General features: G+C 58.0%; 1 protein-coding gene across 2 annotated transcripts; it reads right to left on the reverse strand.

Annotated features, from left to right (window-relative positions):
• Positions 1–838: 838 nt before the first annotated feature.
• On the reverse strand, positions 839–12,540 carry NPTX2 (neuronal pentraxin 2). 2 transcript variants are annotated; one of them, XM_057750223.1, is made up of 5 exons: positions 11,984–12,540; positions 10,179–10,395; positions 5,132–5,376; positions 3,147–3,326; positions 839–2,180 (listed from the first exon to the last, which is right to left on the reverse strand). In XM_057750223.1, exons 1-5 carry the CDS (start codon positions 12,407–12,409, stop codon positions 1,953–1,955), a joined length of 1,296 nt encoding a protein of 431 aa, XP_057606206.1. In that variant the 5' UTR covers positions 12,410–12,540; the 3' UTR covers positions 839–1,952. The 2 variants fall into 2 exon arrangements, with proteins under 2 accessions (XP_057606206.1, XP_057606207.1); XM_057750224.1 differs by lacking the exon at positions 3,147–3,326.
• Between the last annotated feature and the right edge of the window lie 1,018 nt (positions 12,541–13,558).

A 13,558-nucleotide genomic window follows, 5' to 3' on the forward strand; every position in this document is an offset into this window, starting at 1 on the left:
AAAAATTTAGACATTGCCATTTGGAAAGGGGACAAACTGAGTTATACTCTGCAGCTACTGAAATGGAGTAAAGATACAAAAATGGAAAGTGGGGGTGAGGGGGACACACCCAACATTCATGGAGATGAGGAAAATATCAACACACCTGCCAGGGCCAGGTGGGCACACAGAGGTGGCGCTGAGAGGACACACTGGCACTAGGCCCCCTTGGAGCCAGAAGTCAGACGGCAGGGGTGGGTGGAAGGGCTCTCAGAGCCACAGGCTGGCTTGGATCCCAGCTCTGCCCTTTGTCAGCTATGTGATCCCAAAGTCACTGTTTAATTATTCCACGTATTCACCTGTCAGTTGGGATGAACTGTTTCAGGGGGTCGCAGACAGGAGTAAATGAGATTTCACAGCAGAGCACACACAGAGCAGGTGCTGAACAGGTATCTCACCCAGGGCAGGGTGCCGAGGGTCACCTAGCTAAGCTCAGTTCCCAGCTGAGATGATAGGGACAGGCTGCGGACAGAGAGGCTGGGCATCCCCAGACCGAGCCTGGAGTTGGGGAGGGGAGGGCGCTGTCCAGAACCACACCCTCCTCAAAGCATCCTCAGCTCCCCTGGGGCTGCCCACTGGGGCCCGGTCCAGGCTAACCAGAGAGGCTATCCTTCTGCCGGGGTCGCGAAGCCCCAACCCTCCCTGCCCTCAGCCCCTGACAAGGAGAAGGCAGACACAGAGGCATCTTCCAGTGCATTTTAATCAAAATTCCATCATCAGAAGAGTTCTCGTAGCATACAGTGTTAGGATGGGCATGTCGACGTGGTCCTACAAATGGAATTTCCACAGATTTGCACTTCAAACATGTATGAAAAATAAAATATATAATATTTAGCTGTATAAATTTCCCCGCTTAGTCACGTTATCTTTAAAATAAATTATTACCTCTGTCCAATAAATTAAGCAGTCTGGAGTCACTAAGCAGACATCAGCCTAATGACATCCATTTCCTGAAAAAGTTCTGGGGGAAATACTGGAGACAGTCAAATGCTTACAGGAATCAACATGAATTAAAACTAACACGTTCCTCACAGTGGGCGAGACATCAAAAATGGGAGCTGGCTCATGGCTGCTCTTTCCTGTTGGGGACAAAAAAAAATCACTTCCCCAAACCACACCGAATGGTTGTAAAAGCTTCAACTGAACTTTTGGCACCCGTGGAGAAAAGACACCTTTCAAAGCCATACCCAGCCAGGATATGGGTCAAAGCGTGGGTCAGAGGGAGAGGTGACAGAGGGGGAGGGACAGCTGCCACAGCCCTTCTCCGTTCTGAGTTCCCACTCACAGCCCCCTCTCTGGAGCCACGGACACCCCCTCCACCCTGGAGAAGGCAGGGCATTGTCCGGGCAGCCCGTCTTCCTCCGTGAGCTCAAGAGTTCCTGGGACGGAAAGATTCACAGCGTAAAGAACACCAAGACAAAGGCCCTTTAGGGACTGGGGGGTGGGGAGAAGGGGTGGGGGTGGGGGCTTTGCTGCGTGCTCAGTTGACGGCAGGGTGTACTCAACACACAAGGGACGCGGGCACTCCAGCGGGACGGATGCACAGCCTTTGAAGGGGACGGACAGACGGCGCACATGAGACACCAAGGATCTGAGAGGGCAGGCGGGACTGGGGTACACTAGCATCTACAGGGGTGCTGACCAGGGCTCTAAGGAAAATAGTCCCTCCACAGCAGAATTCAGAAGTCCACCCACCTGCGGCTCAGGGCTCCTTCCCCGCAAAAACCCACAAAATCTTGGTTAGGAACAAATAAGCTGGTGACAAACGCTGCCACAGAGCCTCAGGCTTAGAGGTGCCCTGGCAACGGGCTTTGGGGGCCCCCGCGCACTGTGGCAGGAGGTTTACACACAGTTGCACCGGGTGAGTAAGGGGAACGGCCCGACCCCCGCCTCCCGGACAGAGGAGAAGGTGGCTACAAGTCAAGGAGACGCTCCTCGCAGGTCTCCACCGGCCACTTGGAAGCCCCTCCGAACACGTCCACGTTGTTGTCCACCCAGGGGACGATGTTGCCCGGCATGTTCGTGGAGCAGTTGGCGATGCTGATGATTTCCTGTGCACGAAGGACGCGGTCCCACATGTTGAACTGGCTGAGCTCCCCCACGAATGCCTGCGTGGCGTCAAACCTGCCCCCAACCGTGTCCTGGGAAAGAGGAACAGACTGCATCAGCGCAGGCTCACAGGCAGACGCGGCTGCTACCTCTCCCAGTGTGTGATCGGCTTCGGGGTGGGGGCAGGGTGCCAGCTTGGGAGGGAGGTAGGGACTGACTCCCCTGACTCACGTCACATCCCATGACCACTGATTCCTGCCAGTTCCAACGCTTTTGGGCAAGTCAGCCCTGGGAGACGGAGAGCTTCAAAACACTCCGTTTTATGGAGGGGAAACAAAACAGAGAGATACGTGCCCAAGACCCCAGAGCTAGGACTGGACCCAGGTCTCCTGACTCCCAGCCCCTCCCAGGGGAGAAGTAACAGGGGAGTGGGGATGGGGGTGGGGGGAGAGCCAAAAGCCCAGACTCAAAGCCCCCAGAGGACCTGGGGTCTATTCCCTCCCTTTCCACCAGCAAACCTCAAACACAGACTGCAACACGAACGCTCATCTGCCTGAGAGCAGACGGCCTCGAGTTTTCTGAGGGCGGCCTCTGAGGCCTCCCGCCATCTCGACCACAGGTGCCCTTGCTGGGTTTCAGGGTCACGCCCCTGGAAGATGCCAATACCAGCCAGCGCCTGGCATCCTGAGTCAATACAGTGGTTGGGAGAGGCCAAACAGCTGAAGAGACGGGCCAGGGTCGCTAGCCCAGGACCCTAGGGACATTCCTGCTCACCTGTGTTAGACAGACTCTGTTCTAGAATCTGTCTGAACCCACCACTCCAACCTGGTCCCTTCCAGGAACCGCAGGACGTGTCCCCACCCCCACCCTCAGCCCCTCAGGCCACAGGACAGCTGAGCCGGCAGGGACCCCAGCCATCCAGGCTGGCGGTCGTGCCTCAGTGGGAAGGTCCAGGCCCGGCAGACAGACAGCTGCGCAGGGCCGGGATTCGTCTGCAGGCCAGGCTGTGCGCTGCATGGCTGGCCAGTCGCTCCTCCCGGTGCCCCACCTGCACCCACCTGCTCCTGCCCGAGGATCAGCACACCCCCCGGCTTAATGGGGTGCCAGGGGGCCAGGTTCTCCCCGGTGCCCAGCCTCTCCCCATCCTGGAAGGCCTCCCACATGCCGTCCCGCGTCGTCCAGGTGACACAGATGTGGTGCCACTTGCCGTCACTGACAAACAGAGGCAGCTGTGCGACCTGCAGGCAGCAACGAGCAGGTGAGGGTTCCCTCCGGGTTCCCAGGTGTCTGACCTCGTGACACTGGAGGCCCTGGGTCCACCTCTGCTCCCATCACGGAGGTCCCTCCTGATCTCCCCTTCCCTGCTGTGGGGAACATACCTGACCTGCCCAGCCCAGAGAGACCCTTGGCCTGGAGACACCACATGTGTCACAGACTCTTAAGAGGAAAGGGGCAGCCTGGACACACGTCCCTGACCCAGGGTGGCCCTGCTTTCAACTGGACACCCTGGGACCAGGGCTTTGTTGAAGGTCTGGGATACTGTGCAGACCAAGCAGATGTGACAGACAGCTCCCTGCCCTCCATACTGGTCCTGAACATCCCTCACTGGAGAACCTAAAGGGAAGTCAGGGCTCTACTGGACCAATTTCTTTGGAAAGCAGTCAGAGCAGGCATCCACATTCCGCAGGTAAAGTCCCAACTGCCATTGCAGCACTTGAGGATCTGCACGTGTGTGTGTCCTCCTGGGCAGATCGCCTTCAATTATGTGTGGGGTGTGTGTGGGGGGAGCGGTGAACACGGAACTGGGGGAAGGGCCTTTCCGACCCACACCGTCTCCCAGCAGTCCTGCGAGTGCTCTACAGACCAGTTTGCCCTGAAGCATTGTATTGTTACTGCTGGTGTCCTAGCAACCTGGAGCTCCCTCCCAGGAATTGGCTGTTTACACGACATCTAAACCAAGAGGAAAACAAGGCTCTCGGCCCTGCCTCGTCCAAGGGCGTTATTTAGGACAATTAATCCCCAGCTCAAGGAGGTGGTCACCTCTGGAAGGAGCCCTGCAGGTGGATTCCACAGTGTTTCCCACTTAAATTCCAGCCAGGGCGGTTCAGTAGAGACAGGGTGGGGGGCCAGTGCCCAGTGAGCGCCCGGGGGCTCGGGCACCCATTCACCACTCAGCTCCAGCAAGGAGGGAGTGAGGATGCTGTTTGGGTGACGTGGAGCCTGACTTAAGTTTTGTTTAGTTTTTCTATTTTTTGGCCTCGCCACGTGGCAGGCGGGGTCTTAGTTCCCTGACTTAAGCTTAAGTGAGGCTGCTGGAGAGTCCCGTAGACACCCAGAGCTGATTTCTTGAGGAGACCGCGTTCCTGAATGTCAAAATAATCTAGTCTATCAAGGGGACATTTACTCTGGACAAGGCAGGACCGCAGGCATGAGGACGGATGGTGGTTGCCTTGGGCTGGGTAGGAGCAGGAGGGGACCACAAAGGGAAATGAGGAAATGTGGGGGGGAAACGAAACTGTTCTACATTTTAATTGTGGTGGTTACACAACTGCATGCATTTGTGAAAACTGGCTGAACTACAAAGTGTAAATTTGACTGTATGTAAATATATTTCAAGCACCCCCACTAAAAGATATGCTCTTGAGAAACAGCACACACTCACAGACACACACACACAAATACACACCCTCCCCTAATCGGTGCAGCCCCGGGAACAGCCCTGAGACTGCTCCCTGAGACTGGCCAGAGGGCCCGTGACAGCTGAGGCTGGCACACAGAGACCCAGCTCACTCTGTCCCTTCTGTGGCCTCTGTGCCTGGACCCTCCGCTGCTTCCTGGCGGGACTCACAGCTTGGACCTCCGCAAGATGCAGCTGCCTGGCCCCTGCCCCTACCCAGCCACCTGCCCAGAGTGGGACTGAATCAGGGCAAAACTGTCCCCATAGCGAGGAGGACGGCCCTGTGACCAGACAGCGGGCTCCCTGCAACATCCCAACCTTGGCGGCCACCGGGAGGGAGGGGGCGGCCGTCCCAGCAGGCCTCACCTTGTCGTTGATGAGCAGCTCAATGGGGTTGTTGCCCCACTCTATCAGCACGATCTCGTTGGCCTGCCCGGGCACCGCGTAAGAGAACGGGGTGCCGATGCCTGGCGAGGCACTGGACCGCAGCCACAGGCAGATGGTGAAGGCGTAGAGCTCGGGCAGCGTCTTCTTGATCTTGCCATACAGGTAGTTCGTGCGGAGAGGGAGGGACACTTTGAATGCATCAGGCGACTTGAAAGCACTGTTGCCTGGAGGGGGAAGAGGGGCAACAGCATGTGAGCCCCCCACCAGCCCCCGCAACCAGCACAGCAGCGTGCCTGGACCCCCGCCCGGACCCTCGCCCGGCCCACAAGCTGGTCCCCCAAGCATGGAGCACCTGCTACGCCCGGCCGCTGTTCAGAGTGCGGAAGCCCCAGTGGGAGACAGGCATGTTCTTGCTCTTGGAAGCTCGAGGACAGGGGTCACGGCAAGCTGGACTTAACTTTCTGGTTAAGTTAAGCCAGAAACCCTGTTGCCTCCTCTGTTTCCTTGAAATCTCAGCCCCTTCAGCAGGGCTGGGTTGGGGGCCTGCTGGACTTGGGCTTGGAGGCAGGACATCTTACAGGGAACAGAAGCTCCATAGACGCTTGTCAAGCCAGTGAGTCCATGTCACTTCTCCCCCTGAAGAACTGCCCCACCACCTGAGGCGAAGGAGTCAGGTACCCGAGACGCGACACTTCAGCTTAACTTGGAAGTGGCTTTTGGACTAAATCCCTGATGTGAATTGCTTTGCTCATGATTTGCCCTTCCCTCCTCAGGGGAAAACCAAATTGATCGACTGTTTCCTGCAGTTTAGAACCAGTGGGAGGCAGAGAAATGCAGAGGTGCCCCCTCCCCACTGAGGTTAACCCACCTGCCCAGAGCCTTGACCCTTTGGGGCCTGCCTGGGGCTGTCCCCAAACAAACAGCACTTCCAAAACCTTTCAAAAACTATCGATACTCTTAAATAGGTCTAACTCATTTTCAACACAGTTTTGATTTAAGCTCAAAATTAACAACATCATAAACACAGAAGGCAAGCCACCGTCTGGTTACCACAGATCCGTGTTTGCAGGGGACTGCTGACTCCAGGAGCTGTCACAGCAAAAGCTTGCCTCTTATATGGGGACCAGATGCTGCCGGGGAAGGAAACTAAGTGCCCTTCACTCATTCAACAGGTATTTATTCAGCACCCACAAGGTGTTCCCCAACTCCGTCAGAGACAGGTAGGCTCTCCCGGCTGGGAACCAAACTGCCTATGTCACTAGTGGATTAAATCTGTCCCTTCCTCTCCCCCTCTGTGGAGCAGGAGCCAGAATGGGTGAACTTTCTCCACCACGATCCCCCTAAAACTCATTTTCCGCCATGGTAGTAACACGTGAGAGAAGCTCTTTGGTGCCACAGTTCACGCCTACCCAAGGACCTTCTGCAAAGGAAGGGAGCAGGGCCCGGTGTCACCCTTCCAACCTCTCCAGACAGGCCGCAGAGAAATACTGGAATCTGGGCTCCACACCTGGTATTTACTCCTGTCTGCTGGTTGTGCAGTCTTGCCTGACCCATCCTGACTTCCCAAGGCTGTGGAGCACCGGACAAGGGCTGGGAAGACCTCGTTGCCTGGGGAAGCCGAGGGCAGGGCAAGGCTAGAGGTTAGGCTGAGACGGGCCCCATGTGAGGCTGAAGCAGAGCTAAGAGGGAGAACCAGAAAGCCCCCAACTCCCCAGTTTTACAGGCTGCACAGTGGAGGCACCGAGTGACTTACCCCAGGTCACACAGCCCTCAAGTGACAGAGCCAGGAACGGAAGTCCCTCTTCCCACTACATGCAGCTGCGAGTATTTAATCTGCAAATGCTCATGTTTTCACGGGGTGTGATTATCTAATACAGAGAAATGGCTTCTCTCCTGGCAGGTGGGCAGGCTTGCAGACTTAATAAGCCTCAGTGTCGGTTAATATGGTTAGCTGGGTGACAACAGAGAGGTTTCATCAGAGCTGGGAGAGCCCGAGGGGTAGCCATACCCCAAAAGCCAGGGCCCTCTATTTATATAACACAGCTTGGAGGTTCAGAGGAAACTCAGTTAAAACCAATTAAGGAATTAAAAGGCCTGACCAATAAATCAGAGACTGCAGGCGGTGACAAGCCAAGGAGGGCGGTGGCCTGGGGCCAAAGAGGTAGGGGCTCCAATGTTTACTTCAACTCCGAACTGGGCTCTGCCTGGATGGTGGGCCTGGAGTCCAGAGGCCCCCACAGATGAGTAGGTCCCCCAATAAAGAAAGGGATCACCCTTGGGACCTGGGTGGCGGGAGCACACGCAGGGTTGGACGCTCACCACTGGGCTGGGAGGAGCCTCCCGCCCAGCATGGCCAGAGCTCACATGCGGCTCCCGGCTGCAGCCTCCGTGACGCCGGTCCTCGGGGGTCACCACCAACCTCAACCCCAGCTCTGCAATCTGCCGGCCACGTGAAGGCAGGCATCTCTTCGCCCTGACCCAGTCCCTCATCTAACTAAGTCCCGTCTCACTGCGTTGTTGCAGGGGGTACAGGGGATACAGAATGTGGAACTCAGAGCCCAGTGTCTGGTGCAGAACAGGCACTTAATGAGCAGGGGACGATGCACCAAAGGCCAGAGCACCCCAAAGCCCCCACTTTGCACGTGGTGGAGGGCTGTGTCCTCCGGGCTCCGCAGGAAGCTTCTAAGGAGCACAGTGGGTATCTACTCATGGTGTATTTGGGGGCTGGGAGTTTACATATCTCTTCACACTTGTCACATACAGGACAGACATAAACTAAGAACTGCCCAGAAGAGACAAAGGTCAGCAAATGATCACTTTCCTCAGTAGCCCCCGCTCTCTGCAACGAGAGAGAGCCCGCGCGCAGCAACAAAGACCCAACTCAGCTGTAAATTAATTAATTAAATAAATAAATAAATAAACCAAAACACGACATAAAAGACTCATCCCAGGGCTGGGTGGAGCACACAGCATTCCAGAGATCTCGCGGTGGGGTCAAAAGACAGCAGACAGCAAAGGCTGAGCCGCTGCTCAGTGCCAGGGCCTGTGGGCTCTGCGGGAATGGCCAGCCAGGGGTCTTAACCTTGTGGAGTCCAGCTCTGTTTTGGACATGGACTTCCCCTCTGTGCCAAGCAAGCTCTGAGGGCTTTCTGTAGCACCCAAGAGCATGGGTGCAGGAATCAGACTGGCCGGGGCAAGGCCTAACTGTTGCTCTCTGGCTGTGAACACACAGGCTAAGGATGGAAGGGAGAGTCACAAAGTGGCAGCTCCTGGGTGGCCAAAGCCATGATGAAAGACCTTAGAGGAAGCCCCGTGAAACTCACAACCTCCCTGGAGTCACAGAACAAAATGGGGAGGGGCGGGATTGTGTGCCTCTGCTGCTCATCAGCTGGTCCCCTCTCCCCAGATGACACGTCTGGCTGAGAACCTCGGAGCAGTTTTCTCGACTATGAAATGGGTATAACAGGAGTCCTGTCTCCACGCTCTAACTCAGTAGACCTTTAATAACCCGCTTCTATTGAGCTACCTCCTTGTAGCAACTTGGCCGCCATGCCAAGCGAGGTATACAGCCACCGAGGTCTCTGGCAATGCCCTCCCCTCTTTCTACAGCCATCCCCCTTCAAGCTAGTGAATAACTGCAGTGCCCAGGCTCCCTCAGCCTGCAGGTCCCAGGTCCTACGAGGGTGAGGCCAGGCAGGGGAAGGCGAGCCACCGTCTCCTGGCCCTGACGCTGCCTTCCTCTCCTCCCGTCCTGTGACAAAGACCTAAGCTGCAGCTGCTCTGCCTCTGGGGAAGGCTCTTGAGACCTAATGAGGTTCCTGTGGTCACCCAGCAATGGAGGTGAGGCAGAGAGGACTTTTTTCTTAAATTCAAGAATCCAAGTATAATAATAAGGGTAAGGAAGGAAGGACAGACTTTCCTGGAGGGAGAGGACAGGAAAGGGATGAAGGAGACCTGTGACTTCTGGGACGCTGCTGTAAAAGTGACTAAACAAAATGAAACAGAAACACTATCCCCTTGGGTGACTCCATCTGGCCCTGCTGAGCTGATGTCGCTGAAACAGTAAGTGGACATTCTGCCATTGGACATTCACCTACCAATTCATAAAACTGTGTCATGAGAAACTGCCCTTAGGTTAGTGCATCCAAAAAGACTACAATCCTATAGCCGCTAGCAGCAGACCTAAAACGTCACACCCAGGGCAATCTGAATGATCTAGGGCTCTTGATCCCTCCCCTTCCTGTTTCCTGTGGGATAAACTTACCTACCAGAATGTGAGCAGAGAAGAGGAAGATATTCAGAACCTGCTGTAGGCTCCAGTTAAGAAAGGGACTGAAAAGCCCATGTTGCAGGAGGTCAGGGATTCGGTTGTTTGTCCGAGCTGATCCTGAATGTCCTGCTTTTCCACGGACAATGCCAGTGGGGCTGGGGGCAAGATTAATTCTGGAGATGGCTGTTATCAGTCACCCTGATTGTTTGCTCAGACAGCCACGAACCACGTAGTGCCACAATCACTGCTGTGCTGATGACGGGGTCTGAGCACTAGTGGTGAAAACCAGGCCACTCCCAGCAGCCAGCAGCCCCCTCTGTCTCCACCGAGTCTCTGATAAGTGCCAACAACCCCAACTCTGTGTACCATGAGATGACTCAAGTTGAAAAAGCAACACTTCATCTGAGAAGTGAGAGGCGGGACGGAGAGGTGGACTGCTGCTTGGGTGGTAAGGTGGTTTTCTGCACCCAGGACTGCAGGGTCAGAGGGGACAGAAGAGCAGCCTCAGAGCCGAGCCAACTCAGGGGCAGAGCCGCTGCCAAGAGTCAGCAGCCAGGGGTCTGGGAGTGACACTCCCTCAGGGGCCCAAGTGGCCTCCTCTGTCAATGGGCTGTGCTGCGGGCCCCTCCCGGCCTGCCCTCCCTTGCTCTGAGCCCCGCTTTCCTTACACCGCAGCCAAGAAGGGAGACGGGGGCCGGGGGGGCCGGAGGGACGTCAGAGGCCAGAGGGCGACAGAGACGCCGGCGAAGCACTCACCTCGCTCCAGCTCAGTCACCCTCTGCAGCAGCGCGTTCAGGGCGCTCTCGGTCTTCTGGCGGTGAGCCGAGGTCTCGTTGTGGAGCAGGGACTTCTCGTCCTCCAGCTCCGCCACCTTGCGCAGCAGCTGCCTCTCCAGCTCCCCTAGCCGCCGCTGGAGCACCTCCCGAAAGTCGCCGGGCAGCGCCGCGCTGGACACGTTCACTCGGAGCTGGTGCTTTCAGTGGGGGAGGGGGGACGCAGGAGGGAGAAGTATTAAGGCCAGTTAAAAAGAAACTGTGAAATGTAGCGCTAATGGCCCCCCTGCACAGGGAGAAGCTTCCAAAGTGGGATCATTACATCGTGCCAGTGGCAGCAAGGGGAGCATTCCACGGATGGCTTTTTTTTTTTTTTTTGATGGAAAGGATTTCAAAGTCAGGCAAGAATTACTCTGCTACAGTATTTGAAACTTAGGAATCTCATTTCCCCTCTCGGAAAGCTGTTTTTCTCTCCTTTTACTAAAAAGACAAAAATTTAACCAACATTTATCATTCTCAAGTAAAGACCAAAATACAGCTAGGATTTTTTTAAAAAAGTTAATCAAATGGTCCTCAAAGCTGATGAGCTTTCATCTAACCCCCAAGTTCCAGTATGGCACAAAGGTGCATGCCTGAGTTGTGGAGATGTTACTGGAAAATGAGAACTCTCAAACATGACTATTCTGAATTCCAGGAAACTTCACTTTTAATGCTGCTTCTAAATGCTCACTTCCTATTTCTTTTACTCCTCTACCATTTTGCTGGCTCCGGAGGCAGCCAGCCATTGTCTAGCCACGAGTCCCTGGCAAGCTATTCACCCGCTCTCTCTGTGTTCCAAATTGTAAAATGCAGATTATAGGCTCTGCCTCGCCGGCTTGGTGCACGGGTTAAAATTAGATCATATGCCTGGCGTGTATTTAGTGTTCCAGAAATGTTAGCTGTTATGAATCACAATGAATCGAGGGATATACAGGTGCGGAAATACTGTATTTAGCTGTCATGCCACGGGAAACTCTCAAATAATTTTGCAATAATTACCACCTGTAATTGAAACCTAGTTTTGCTAAGAAGTATTTTGGTAAATGTGTGTAACGGAAACGTCCACACTTCTTAAACAGGGCGGAAAGTAAAGATGTAAATTAAATGAGGATTTCTGTCTCAAAGTTCCAAAAGGCATACGCCTTCCAAGAGAGAAGGGAATAAGGTCCTTCCCCCCAAAGCAATCGGAAAGGGCACCTTAGATCCGCGCAATTCGGGGACAGTGGCTTTGAAGTTAACTAGGTCCCCCCAAGGCGCGTCTGGTGTGGCCGGTGACCCGTCCGCACTCGCCTCCCGCCGAGACCCCCGGACCTCCGCCTGCTCTGGTTCAGCCCAACTTGATTTATAAAAGGAAACATCGGACGCCCAGGGCTGCCGACCTCACGCGGCAGCCTCTCTTCACCCGACACACACTCTAGGAGCGCGTGCGGCTACGGGAGACTCGGAGGCTTGCAGACAGAGAGGGGAGGCCGTCCGCGTTCACCGGCCCTGACCTCGGAAAGTGAATGGCCCCACAGCTGGCAGGCCCCGCGCGCGGGGAGCTTTAACCCTTTCCTTCCAGCAAGGGGGTGGGGAGGAAGGATGCCAGCCGCGCAAGTAAGTTCCGGAGCAGGGCAGAGAACGCCCCTGACCCCAAATCCAGCTCTCCCGGCGGCCGCGTTCCGCACAACCTGGAGGGCAGGACCATGCGCTCCCCCCCCCCCCCCCCCCGCCTCAGGGACGTTCCCCCAGGGACCCGCGACCTGCTACCTCGAGGCTCTCCAGGCGGTCCTTGAGGGTCTGCAGAGAGCGGCTAAGCTGCTCCACGACGTGACCAGGGTCCCGCGGCAGGTCGCCCATGGTGTCCTTGCCCGAGGCCGCCCGGCCCGGCGCCTTACCCCCCGCCAGCCCCTCGCAGCGGGCCAGCTTGGCCGTGAGCTCGCGAATGGCCTCGCGCTGCGAGCCCAGCGTCTCCTTCTGCTGCACGACGGTCTCACGCAGCTGCAGCACCGCGGCCCGCAGCTCCTCCTCGGGGCTCAGCGCGCCGCCTTGCATGGGCATCGCGGGCAGCGGGCATCCAGTGCGCACCGCCTCCGGGGGCAACGCCGTGCACACGAAGCGGTTGCCGGGCGCCGGGCCGTCCTGGGCCCCGGCGGCTACGGCGAGCGCCACGCCGGCGACCAGCAGAGCCAGCATCCCGCCGCCGCCGCGCTCACTCCTGCACCCCCGGGCGGGCGAGCGGGCGCCGTCGGGGCGCGCGGCGGGGACGCCTGCGCGGAGGGCTGCGGCTGGGCGCGCCGCTCTAGGGCAGCCGGAGCGCGGGAGTCTGCGGAGCCCCCCGCCGTTGCACTGCCGGCACCTTCCGCCTGGCTCTGCGCTCTGGCTTGGCCCGGCCTGCGCGCCCTTTCTTAAGCGGGAAGGGCGGGGGCCCCGGCGCGTGGGGCGCGGCGCCGCGAGCTCTGATTGGCCCGGCCTGGCGCGCGTCACGCAGGGGGCGGGGCGGGGGCGCCCGCTCGCCAAGCGCCGGACCAGCGGGCGGGCGCGTGGGCCGGAGCCGGGGGCGCGAGCTTGGGGGCCCCCCGGAGAGTAGGGCTGAGGGAAAAAAGGCCCTGGATGCTTTCGGGAGCCTCGGCTGGCGTGTCCAGGCGCCCCTCCGACCCACCCGAGGACGCGGGCGTCGTGGGCTGTGGAGAAGCCAAGAGCCCCCTGGTGCCCCGGCGGCCCCCCGGGGCGGCTCTGGGCTGCGCGCGCGGCTCCAGGCCTCGCTCCGGGGTCGCCGCAGCCCCGAGGCGGGGGCGACCCCCATTTCACAAGTGAAGAAAGTGAGGAGGCGCCCCGGGCGGGACTCGAACCCGGGGCTGCGGTCTCCACACACCCGCGGCTGGCGTGGGCCGCCGGGCCAGGGCCGCGGCCACCTCACCCCGCTGGCGGGAAGGAGACGCACGACGGCCGCCCCCAGAACACCCCCCGCGGCCGCGTCCACGGCTCGGAAAGAATTCTGAGGTCTGCGGGGCCCAGAAACAGGCGGACGGCGAGGAGGGGTGGCCCGCGCAGCCTGGCGCCATGCCGCCTCCAGCCAGGGGCGTGGCGTGGGCCCAGGTGGCGAGGCCATGCGCAGGGCTCTCCCGCGCGGGCCGGCGACAGCCCCCCCTCCCCCCGGGGGGGCGACCTTCGGCAGCCAGGCCGGGGCCGGATGGGCCTGGAGCCGCCCGCAGCCGTCGCGACGGGGCCACGTGCTGAAACAGCGCCCCGCCCTCGTGAACGCGGTGCCCACGTGTCCAGTGTCCCCCCATGAGAAACCACTGTCCTCAGACTCTTGGAGGGAACATCGACGGACAGAAACCC

Source organism: Hippopotamus amphibius, chromosome 9, assembly GCF_030028045.1.
Source record: "Hippopotamus amphibius kiboko isolate mHipAmp2 chromosome 9, mHipAmp2.hap2, whole genome shotgun sequence".
NCBI lineage: Eukaryota > Metazoa > Chordata > Mammalia > Artiodactyla > Hippopotamidae > Hippopotamus > Hippopotamus amphibius.

Excerpts from the sequence above, each read along its gene's own strand:
- NPTX2 (XM_057750223.1), bottom strand. The coding sequence starts at position 12,409 with ATGCTGGCTCTGCTGGTCGCCGGCGTGGCGCTCGCCGTAGCCGCCGGG. Across the intron at positions 3,327-5,131 it reads AGCTGCTCATCAACGACAAG|GTCGCACAGCTGCCTCTGTT; the intron begins GTGAGGCCTGCT and ends TGCTGCCTGCAG. Across the intron at positions 2,181-3,146 it reads TGATCCTCGGGCAGGAGCAG|GACACGGTTGGGGGCAGGTT; the intron begins GTGGGTGCAGGT and ends CCTCTTTCCCAG.